This window comes from Anneissia japonica, unplaced genomic scaffold (genome assembly GCF_011630105.1).
Source record: "Anneissia japonica isolate Jap-2015-1 unplaced genomic scaffold, ASM1163010v1 scaffold750_len1593409_cov174, whole genome shotgun sequence".
Classification (NCBI taxonomy): Eukaryota; Metazoa; Echinodermata; class Crinoidea; order Comatulida; family Comatulidae; genus Anneissia; species Anneissia japonica.
Window position 1 is genome coordinate 557939 of NW_022756705.1, and position 11503 is coordinate 569441.

Here is an 11503-nt window from a genome sequence, read left to right on the forward strand (position 1 = left end):
AACAAATGGATTGCAAAAGATGGAAAGAGGATTGACCTCTGGTATAGTTTCCAAACAACTGGTGATTATGGTGATGAACTACGAAGACGACGACGACAATGGCGATGATATAATGTGGATGATGATTTGGCGATGAAAGACTATACGACAATGAGGACGGAACCTGATAACGACACTTATTTGAGACTAAAACAGTCTTACTCTTTTCTCTAATAATGGATGCATCAAATAACCAGGTGGTGGCTTAAAAGTTATGTATTTTTTATAGCGTACACACTTGAAGATTGATACCCATAAATAAATAAATAAAAATAATGTTGATAATAATTAAATAGATAATTCCAAAATTAAATATAATGCATATACTGTAGTAAGTTATACAGTATTATTATGCCAGACGGTAGGTCTACAAGAAATTTTGGTTTTAGTTTAGTAGGCCTAGGCCTATCTTGTATCTGTTATATATGAGATAATAGGACTAATAATAATAATAATAATAATAATAATAATAATAATAATAATAATAATAATAATAATAATAATAATATAATAATAATAATAATAATAATGACAATTTTAAATATAGAAATTTAAATAGAGCCTTTTGCCAAAGGATACAAGGCGCTTATATACTTGTTATTCTCCCTTAAGGGTCCCTTGTCTGTGCTATCCGTTAACTGGTGCCTTGAACAGCTCTCGTCGTCCACCACATGGGCTGTTTGTACCAGTATATACTGGTGTACTGGGTTCTTTAAGTAGCACACACGAGCAAATATAATGGCTAGGCTGCTTGCCCCTCTGCTAATCGCTCAGCCAATCGAATCACCGTCTTTTATGTAAATGCAAACTTTTAAAAAGGAAAACATATCGTCGCATTCACACAAAAAAAAAAAAAAAAAAAAAAAAAAAAATCATAATTGCATACCAATTGCAGAGAGATAGAGAGAGAGAGAGAGAGAAAGGGAAGAAGAGAGAAGAATAAAAAAAATAAAACAAAACACCTCCGACGGGACTCGAACCCGCAATCCCCGGCTTAGGAGGCCGATGCCTTATCCATTAGGCCACGGAGGCTACCCAGAAATCCTCTTGAATTACACTTACAATTTCATTACATACACTTTGGCTTCAAAATATGTTTAATTTATTTCATATTTTGTATTTTAAAAGTTCTGATTATTTGTGAATGTTTTAAAGATATTTATAATTTCTTTGAATTTTTTATTGATGATAAATTTAGCAGTTTACAAATTAATATTATTTACTTGCTATCAATTTATGATACAAACGCTTTGAATGAGGCTAACTTTTTCAAAATGGTGGTGTTGTTACGGTTTTGGTAGCAGAAAAGCATTTGTTAATTTTCTGATATAGCAACAACCACAATCATGGGACGAAGTCGAAGCCGATCTCGTTCACCGCTTGGAAGAAGAGGTAGGCCTTTGTAGGTTAGCCTACAATATAGGGACCTAGCTAGGTTAGGCTAGGCCCCCGCCCAACCCAGCAGGGCAAGCGCTAGCTAGGCCTACTACTAGGCATAGGCCGCCTACCGGGAATTCCCGCCTAACTAGTAGTTAGGTAGGGTAGGCTAGTCTAGGCCTAGCATCTGAAGAGTCTAACCATAACTTCAGTCTCGCTATGTTATTGTTAATGTTAGGGTTAGGGTAGAGTACTAAAGTGCATTATTAGCGCTGCCAACCTGGAGGTAGGCTAACCTTAGATAGGCCGATGTTCGATCATTTCGGCCGTTGTTTATTTTATTAAAAAACATGATGATGAAACGCTAGCTAGGTACTAGGGATTATGACCGGTTGAGCCGCCGACAAGTTGAGCCGCTGGTCATTTCTATGAAACGCCAACCCAAGCGCGTCTCTCAGTGAATGTAGTGCGTTAATTGCGGCGTATTTCAATTAACTTTCGTTATTTGTACTATTTTGTTAAATACTTTTGGGGAGTATTTCAAATTAATTTACTCGTTTTACTGTTTTATTAAATATTTTTGGGGCGTATTTCAATATATTTACTTGTTCTTGGTACTGTTGTTTGGGATGTATTTCAGTTTATTTACTCAATTATTTCAATTTATTTAATACTCGGTTTTTGCACTGATTTATTAAATATTTTTGGGGTGTATTTCAATTTATTTACTCGTTCTTTCTATTGTTTTAATTTAAATTTTGTGAGTATTTGCTCAGTCGGCTTGCCAGATAGTAAAAAACAAAAACTCCATACATTCTTATCATTTATTATATATAAGTTTAACAAATGGTACAAAAATAAAAATATTACAAAACCATAGTAAATACTGTATAATAACATAGGACTAACACATTTAAATTTATTGTTTATAGTCATCTGTCTATTTAAAATCAAATTGGTTTTACTAATTTTACTTATTACTGTTTTATTAATGCTCTATTAATTATTTTTGTTTTATCTTCCATGGTTAATATGCTGAGTATTTGATCAGTCGGCTTGCCGATGTAATTATGTTATTGTTTTATAAACACTTTTGATTCAAATTTTCAATTACAAAACTTATACACTTTTGAAAATATGTTAAAACGGAAACCAAACGTAAATAAACAAAATAAAAATAATCAAGTTATTACATTTTTAATACGATTTTGCAAAATAATCAAAATTCTAATTTTCAATTACACAACTTATACATCACGAACGGCAATACGAGCAAATCAACGACTGACAAGACTGTGGGATGAATATGTAGCTGGTATCCGAGGGGTTCATTCACTGATGACATCGGCAAGCCGACTGATCAAATACTCAGCAAATTAACCATGGAAGATAAAACAAAAATAATTAATAGAGCATTAATAAAACAGTAATTAAGTAAAATTAGTATTACTATGGTTTTGTAAATTATATATTTTTATTTTTGTACTATTTGTTAAACATATACAGTATATAATAAATAATTTAATTAAATAATTTAACAAAATAGTACAAATAACAAATTAACCAATTTTGAGAGACGCGCTTGGCGTTTCATAGAAATGACCGGCAGCTCAACTTGTCGGCGGCTCAACTGGTCATATGCCGGCACTAGGATAGGCCTAGTCCTAGGGCAGGCCTAACCTAGCTAGGGTGAAGGAATCACCGGGTGAAGTAGGAATACTGCCCTACTAGGCTATTTTGGTATAGCTAGCATATGCCCTAAAAACTTGGCCATAGGCCTAGCCTAAGCCCTACTAGGGCCTATAATTTATTAATATTATAATTAGGGAATGATTCATGCCTTATTTATTAGGTAGTGTAGGTACTGTAGTGTAGTCTAGATGTAGGCCTATGCCTAGCTGAGTGCCTACTGTAGTCACAGATGGTCACTGTAATTTAATTGTGTAATTATCTATTAATAAAATAGTATATAAGAAAGTATAATACATACTCCAAGTATTGAAATACACGCCATCGTGTTGGGATTCAATATTTCGACATTAATTATGTCATCATTGCTGACACGATGGCGTGTATTTCAATACTTGGAGTATGTATTATACTTTCTTATCTGAGATTAATCAGTGGACCTTTCGGTTTTTTTTTAAATAGTATATAATATCTATAGCCCTTCTAGGGCTACTATTATAATAATGCCTAAATAGGCCTACTAGTAGTAGGCCTAGAGTATTAATGTGGTAACTAATCAATTGGTGTAAAAGAAGTTTGAAGAAAAGTGATTTTATTTCATTTCACTTTTTACTTTATTCCACTTTTGTCACTACTATGTGATGAGACCATATAAAGCAAAGCTTGTATTGAATTTGAATTGTATGTTCAAAATTAAAATATAAACTTTTAACTCAACTTCTAATATAAATAAATATATAATTATTAATAGGCAGCAAAGAGTATAATAATTGGAATAGTTTGACAATTTGTTATATCATAAATCCTTGATTTTTATTAGTAATCACGTCTTATTTATGTTGTGGTAATGTAATGATTGTACATTACTAAATATGAATGCTTTGACGTTTATTAATAAATTGGAAAAAAAATGATATTTATTGTGTTTCTTGTTGTTGTAGTTGATGGACTTCCCGCTTGATAAGAAAACATTATATTTAGTGTAATGTAATGTTTTACAGGCAGAAACATGTATGTAGTCCATACAGTGCGTGTAAATTCTAATTCTGGCTTATGTTTTTTGCAGCTAGGAGACGGTCCACATCTAGGGAAAGGCAATCTCACAGAAGAAGAAAAGGTAATTCTTGTGGCTAGGCATACAGTATTTACACATGCTTTGTGTGATATAGGCGTGTACATACCTTTTGTTGCCCAACGGACAGCCTACCGTTTGGCGAATCCATTTCTATTCTGTGCGGACACATAGGGAATCTATGCTGTCTGCTAAGTTCATTTGATTTATTTCACCATCCAAATATGTTTGAATACACACAAAAAGACAGTACCATTGTCCGTGACATGATAAACAAAAAGCAAACTTAATTGCTGTTAACAGTTTTTTCTTATGACAATAAGGGTAAATTGTGCTTGCCATCTAAGTGGTTTGTTGATGAAAACGATACTTGGCACATGTTTCATTGCAATTGCGGACTTTATGAAATCACCTTAGCTGATTAAGACCTGACTAGGTTAAAACAGTAAAATGAACCACTGTGCACCTGGCATCACCTATTTTTAAAGAGCAATAGGTGACATAGACTTGCAAGTTGATTCAGTCAAACATCAGTGTCAGTCGTTTAGGCCAGTTTATGTGCCATCTGCATCTCAGTGGTTATCGAATGTCAAGGGTGCGCATTATAATGATAATAATAATAATAATAAAAATAAAAACAATAGTAATATAATAATAATAAATAATATTTGTGTAGCGCTCATATATATTTTAAATAAATGCTCAATTCATGGTCCAGTTTATGCACAGTCACATGTGCACGGTTGCAGTTTGCTAGAAGTGATGAGTACAGTTGTAGGCCTAAATAAATGAGTACCTACAGTATCGACGGATTAAAATCCAAGTTCATCCCAGGGAGTGACAAATTGGTGTAAGATTAAGGTTGTTAATGTTTTGTCAAAGTAAATACTACTAAAATCCGGCAAGTTTGGCTAATGTATGTAGACACAATGAAATGTAAAAATATTTTTATTTTACTGTAGATTCAACTTCCTTTGTTTTTTTTTTTTCAGATAGAAGTCGGTCAAGAAGTAGATCCCCAAAGCACTACCGACCAAGGTAAAATAAACTTCCTTTTATTTGCATACAGGTAGGTTTTATATTTAGAAATTAAACTGCAAAAGGCAGTGTAATTAATACTATTTTTATCATTCTAAATAATTTGAAATGAAATGATCAGTAAAACTTACATCAACTAGAAAAAAAGTGGAAAGGTTAGTTGGCAGTTTTAAGAAAATACACTTGAACCATCAAATTCAATATTAGAATTGCTTAATTTGTGTACTTTGGTGTTAACTTTCAAAATTGTCCTTACCTATTAACAAGTGTTTATGACATCGGAGTCTCCAAGAGGCCAATTGGAAGTTCGTAACTTATTTGATCCTTAAATTTAAGAAAAATTCTTAGGTTGACCAACATTAAATTCCAATCTTTGGGCACACAATTTATCAGTTGGTGTCAAAATATCAATTTCCAGATTTTTCTAATCCTCTTTGTTAATTACACAGAGCTATTAAACAACTAGAGTGCTGACTAGGCAACAAAGCAATGCAGAGTTGTGTATGTGTACCATATAAGATGGCTGCTGTAGGAAAGTGCCACCTTCAGGCTTACTGTAGTACAGTTGGATGCCTAAGTCGAATCCAAAATGCCATTGAAATATTGTTCGACTAATTAGATAAAATTTGACTTACAGATTTGTCATTAATGGAAAACACAATTTGGCATGTAAAATAAGATCGACTTAGAAATTATTCGACTTAGACACAGTCGACTTAGGCAAGTTTAACTGTATACATATTAGCCTGGTTCACGTTGAACTTTATCTAGATATACCCGTCTTGAAACATGATATGATAATCCCCTAATTGCGTTCAATGCCAAGTTAGAGCCAGATAAACAGCCAGCCAGTTTCAGGCCGTCGACGTCACACGGTGGAAAGGCTTGTTTAATAAAACGTCTACTGTATTTTACGAACCTCTATTAACAAGGGGTGTTCGTTAAAAAAACTGCCAAATTCGTAAACTACTGTATGTAGATCAGGTGTCAGTTTCCACTACCAGCCTAGCCGACCAGTACGAACCAACCGACAGTGCAGCAGCATGTTCTATCGCAATCTAAGTAGTAGTAGATTCTCTAGGCCCTAGCTAAATTTACTTTCAATAAAAAACGAATTATTTTAACAAAATATTGTTTTAATTCTCGTTAAAACGTCTGTATACTTTATGGACCTTTCTGTCCTGTTTTGTAGTTTTTAGATCGCTCAATTGTGTTGTTTACATGCACTTCGCGAAAATGTAGCTTCGCGGTGTCAAATAAGTTGCTGACTTCAACACACTTTTTTATTTCGTCATCGTAAACATGTGAGCTCATTTTAACGACTGATGTTGGTGGTAGTTCGTTGAAACTGAATTAATAGTGACTATTATAGTGGAAATGGAAAAGATAGAATTGTCAATAAATAAATAAATACAACAAATCTGATTTTTTTATTAAGAATAATATACATTATCACTTTGGAAAATGTACGCAATCGGACTTTTTGACGTTACTACTTGGTGGATGATGCAAAGGGCAAAGGTCATTTGTAATACGACTATTCGTAAAAAGGACGTTAGCTGGGTTTTTACCCATAATATTACAAGTAATTTCTGAAAAGCAGACTAATGAGACTACTATGCTGCTGTTGTTAGCATTGTTGGAGTACGTTGTTGCCAGCCAGAAGATGATAATGGTGGTACAGCACAACAACGCTGGCTGATGCCTACGTTATGTAATCGTGTCCTTGTAATCTGAGCCGACTTTACCGTTAAGCAAGTTAATTTACTGTTATTCTAGTGAAGTTAGGTCACTTAACTTTAAGTGACTTAAGCCTTTATCTAGCTATAATTGAGTGGTTCACGTCAAACTTTCAACTAGTATCTATCTATATCTAGATAAAAGTTCGACGTGAACCAGGCTACCATAACCATAAATAAGCCCTCTGACTAACTATTATTTCAGTAATCATTGTTATTAATAATATTAATAAATTATTTAACTATCTTAGCCAAAAAGAGGCCAAGTGGAGTATCTGATTAAAAAATAAAGTGCAGAGGAATGAAAATCGAAATCGTGTACACCGCAACGCTGAAGTTTCAACATAGTATTCAAAATTTTAGTGGTTAAATAATATTTCAGTTGCATTGTTAGTATGTTATGCTATATTTTGCCCATGAAATTGAATGATAAATTATTTAAAACCTCAATGTTGTGTCCTAAACAAGTAACTTTTAAATTGTTTTTTTTTTTTCAGGTCAATATCACCAAGAAGAAGAAGGTAATACTGTGTTTAAGAAATTGATATATTTTCATTATTCTCTTAGGCCTAAAAAAAACCGGAAATCAAAAGGTCTTAATTAAACTCAATACTAAATAGCTTATGATCCAGAAACCACTCTCTAATAGACTACCTAGAATCATTGATCATAGGCTTTCCTACATACGAACAATTCATGAACAAGTCCAACAAATGCTGAGGCATACAAACAAAACTCCTAGGGCTAAAATCAGCTTTTTTGGCATAGAAAACCACAAAATTAAATCCTAGGCCTAATAGCTTACTGCTGATCTATTTGAATCTCCTATATTGGATTTTTGTGTCTTGTTTTTTCATAAAGATGTTTACAGTAGTGCAGGAGAGCCACTTGATAGTGCATGCACTTTTGGCAATCCTCAGGTAATGAACACCTTGCATGTTGTAGATTTTGTATTATTTTGGTTTTATCTGTGTATTGAATAAATGAAAGTGAAATGAAAAACCTAAACCTTACAAGTATAAACAATTTCTTCAAAGCTCTACAAATCATGACCTTAAACACAAAGCTAGGTGTATACCCTAGGTCTAATTTCACGATCATAAGCAACATAAGTTGCTTGTCCATGATAACAATAAGGCTGTATATGTTATATATTTATTTTCACACACATTTTAATGAAGTAGAAGAGGCAAAGCCAATAAAATAAACATTCATTTTTTTTCTTTGTCATATTCAGATCTCATTCACGGTCACCAACAAGGAGGAGGTACAACAGAAGCCATTCAAGGTCACGGTAAGGGCACTTATGTTATGATACATTGTAATGTACTTTTAAAGATGAAATTTTTAACATATCAATCACACAAATAAGTGGTGGCGGTGGAGGGTGGTTGTTTTTACTGATATTAAAAATCTCAGTTCTTTTCAGGGTGTGAACCAAGTGCCCCTGAGATTGGAAAGTAAATATTTTAATTACCAAGCTGCATCTTAACTACATCAATATGTTCTATTACCATGTACTAGTTTTACTATATGGACATATAATATATAACTATAATACATTGTTATTATTAGGTCACCAGCTCCAAGCAAGGAAACTAAAAACACAAGTGGTCCATCTGGACCTAAGCCTAAGGATAAGCTTGAAGGTAAGTATGTACTTAGGTACATTCACATCGAATCCGAATTGAAATTCGGACCACGTTTCCGAAGCACTAAATGCCAGTATCTAAAGGCCAACTCAGACAGCGTCTTGTGACGCATCCTGACGCAAAACATTATCGGGGAACAGTCTTAAGCCATCGTGAGAATATTTAACATGTTAATGTTCTGGACACGACTGTCTCCGATGCAGACTATTGCGTCTGTGTTTAACTCGCACAGATCTGATGCACCAATAAACCCCATCGAACTGTGTCATACAACGCTGTCTGTCTGAGTTGGCCATAACACACTGGTTTGATTTTTTGATCAGTAGGATTTGATGTGAATGCTGTGTAACTTTGTAAGTAGATCAACCACACAGTTGTTTTAGGTACTGTACAATACAAGTGGGTATTGTAGTAATATTATTTAAAAACACAATTACAACTTACATAAATGATGTTACAATGAAAAACAAAGTAATGGGCTATTTCCAAGTAATTTTCTTCTTCTAAGAAGAAGAAAAACCTTTACATAGTGCCTTTAGGATCACAGATATTCCTAGGCACTTTACATTTAAAAGACCTACTGTTCATTTTTCCAAAATTTATCAAAATAACATGAATTAACATTATACTATTCAAATGTATTATATTCATTAACTATCTTTTCAGCACCTCTAACTGAAGAAGACAGTGAAATGATGAAATTAATGGGCTTCTGTAACTTTGATACAACAAAGGTAATATCTTATTCTATGCTTGTTTAATGGACAGGGAGGCCTTCCTGATTTCCAGGACACTCCCAAGACACATAGGAGACTTAGGGCCCCTTAATGGCAATTGACTATTTGTTGGAAAAGCTTACCTTCTTTATTTCAACACAAATGTACAAAGCTTTGTCGAAGGAGCATGGGCCAGCTCAAAAATGGGCATTGTGTATAAAAAAATTTATAAATTGAAATTTTAATTGAATTTGTTTTTAAGGTTTTACATATTTTATGATGAACTATATACCTTTACTAGAGTCAGCATACAGTGTGTGGTGTTGTTCTCTACCTTACATAATATTTATATAATAATAATAATAATAATATTTTTTTATTAACAGGGCCAGCATGTACCTGGTTCTAACAATGCATCAGCTTCGACTATAAAAGTAAATAGACGATACAGGCAAGTTCTTATTAATTTTTGAAAGTTTATTTTCTCACATCTAACAGAACGTGCTTTGCTAATTATAACATTTTGTTTCATACATAACATGTTCATAAAAATTAAATACATTTTACATACATGTTTGGAGTGATGCTTATTCAAAAGCAGCAATTTTTTGAAAATAATTGATATATTTTGTTATAAAACAACTATAGAGTGTACATTACATATATTTCTTCTGAATTTTTTCTATAATTTTTATTCAACATGGTCCTGCAGTCCATAGAAGCCAAGCACCATGGTTACATCATAGTATATTGTTTAGTTTAGAAAGTAAATTATATTTTATATGATTTGTCTCCTTTTTTTCTACCAACAGGCAATATATGAACAGAAGAGGTGGCTTCAATAGACCCCTGGATTTCATTGCATGAGGTGCTGGCTACCTGTATCAGGAGTTTCTCCTGCAACTAGACTCGTTATACTGCACAACGGCCTCTGGTGGCTAATTTACAAATGGAATTTTTAAAATAAATACTGCTATGGCAATATAATAATTTTATTCCATTTATTCAATGTCAGCTACAAGTTATTGTTGGATGTTTTGTGCAAAGTCAAAGAGTATGCATTTATGCAATGAAACAAAAAACTTGAACATGCATTCTATAGAAGCAGCACGCGTTTGATAAGCAGTACGCGTTTGATGTGAACGCCTTTTTTGTTTTTGTGAAGTACCCCCTCTAGTTTGTGGTAGTAGTTTTCGAGATAGTATTGCGTTTCAATGAAACTCTGAGAGTTGGACCTCTTGCAGTTTTTCTACACTTTTTTGGCAAAGTATATAAAGGCGCCTAAAGGCCAACTCAGACAGCGTCGGCCGATGCAGCCCGACCCGATTTATCGTCGGGGACAGTCTTAAGCCGTCGTGAGAAATATTAAACACGTTTAATATTCTACTACGCGACTGCTCCTGACGCACACCATCGCGTCTGCGTTCAACTCACACAGACCCGACGCGACAACAAATCGCGTCGGGCTGCGTCGGCCGACGCTGTCTGAGTTGGCCTTAAGAAAAGGGGGAAAACAAAAGATTTGTCGAGCTGACTGTGACAAGAGCATATTTAATTTGCATTGGGAAAGATTTGCGGCAATACTTATAGCGATGCTGCTCTCAATAAAACTTGTACTGTAAATCAAAGATCTTACAATAACAAGATAGCGCAATCTTCAATTTCTGGGTGCAAATTCTGTAACAATGCAGTGTAGGGCACCCTCTCATTAAAAATTACTTTTCAACTTTAACATAAAATATCTTAAACTAAAGATAGCGCATTTTGTGATTTCTGCGTGCAAATTCTGTAAGAACCATGGTAACGACTAGGACGCTTTCTCAATAACGATTACTTTGTATGCTTTTTATTTTATTATTTATTTAGGTGCACAACACATGCGCCAAAGATTGTTAATAGAGAATATATAAGTCCTATTTTGTAGGTGACAATCCCTTTCACAAGACAAACATACACACACGATGCTTTATACAAACTAATTCTCAATAACAGGCTTAGGGAGTGGAGTTGTTTTGGTCATGAGAAAAAATCCTGCAACAATGACAGGAATTGAACCCAGGACCCTGGGATTAGAAGGTAAGCATCTTAACCACCAAGCTATTCAACTCCACTCCTTACCGTACGTCAACGCTTCTTTTTGTTACTTGTGAAATTGTAGAGAGCGCTATCTTGTTATTACAG

General features: G+C 33.9%; 1 protein-coding gene and 1 non-coding gene across 2 annotated transcripts; one reads left to right on the forward strand and one right to left on the reverse strand.

The window, feature by feature from the left end:
• Window positions 1-998: 998 nt before the first annotated feature.
• Window positions 999-1071, reverse strand: Trnar-ccu. Its single transcript has one exon. It is a non-coding gene; the product is annotated as a tRNA-Arg (tRNA).
• A 222-nt stretch (window positions 1072-1293) lies between these two features.
• LOC117124378 (U4/U6.U5 small nuclear ribonucleoprotein 27 kDa protein-like) lies at window positions 1294-10309 on the forward strand. The gene is made up of 9 exons (XM_033270605.1): window positions 1294-1431; window positions 4172-4222; window positions 5170-5215; window positions 7452-7475; window positions 8192-8248; window positions 8530-8603; window positions 9273-9340; window positions 9709-9773; window positions 10135-10309. The coding sequence occupies exons 1-9, from the start codon at window positions 1386-1388 to the stop codon at window positions 10187-10189; spliced, it is 486 nt and encodes a 161-aa protein (XP_033126496.1). The 5' UTR covers window positions 1294-1385; the 3' UTR covers window positions 10190-10309.
• The last annotated feature ends 1194 nt before the right edge of the window (window positions 10310-11503 follow it).

What these genes read in the sequence shown, in the direction of transcription:
- LOC117124378 (XM_033270605.1), top strand. Translation starts at nt 1,386, where the DNA reads ATGGGACGAAGTCGAAGCCGATCTCGTTCACCGCTTGGAAGAAGAG. An exon ending in CCAAAGCACTACCGACCAAG is followed by an intron (nt 5,216 to 7,451) that starts GTAAAATAAACT and finishes TTTTTTTTTCAG; the next exon opens with GTCAATATCACCAAGAAGAA. An exon ending in GCCTAAGGATAAGCTTGAAG is followed by an intron (nt 8,604 to 9,272) that starts GTAAGTATGTAC and finishes CTATCTTTTCAG; the next exon opens with CACCTCTAACTGAAGAAGAC.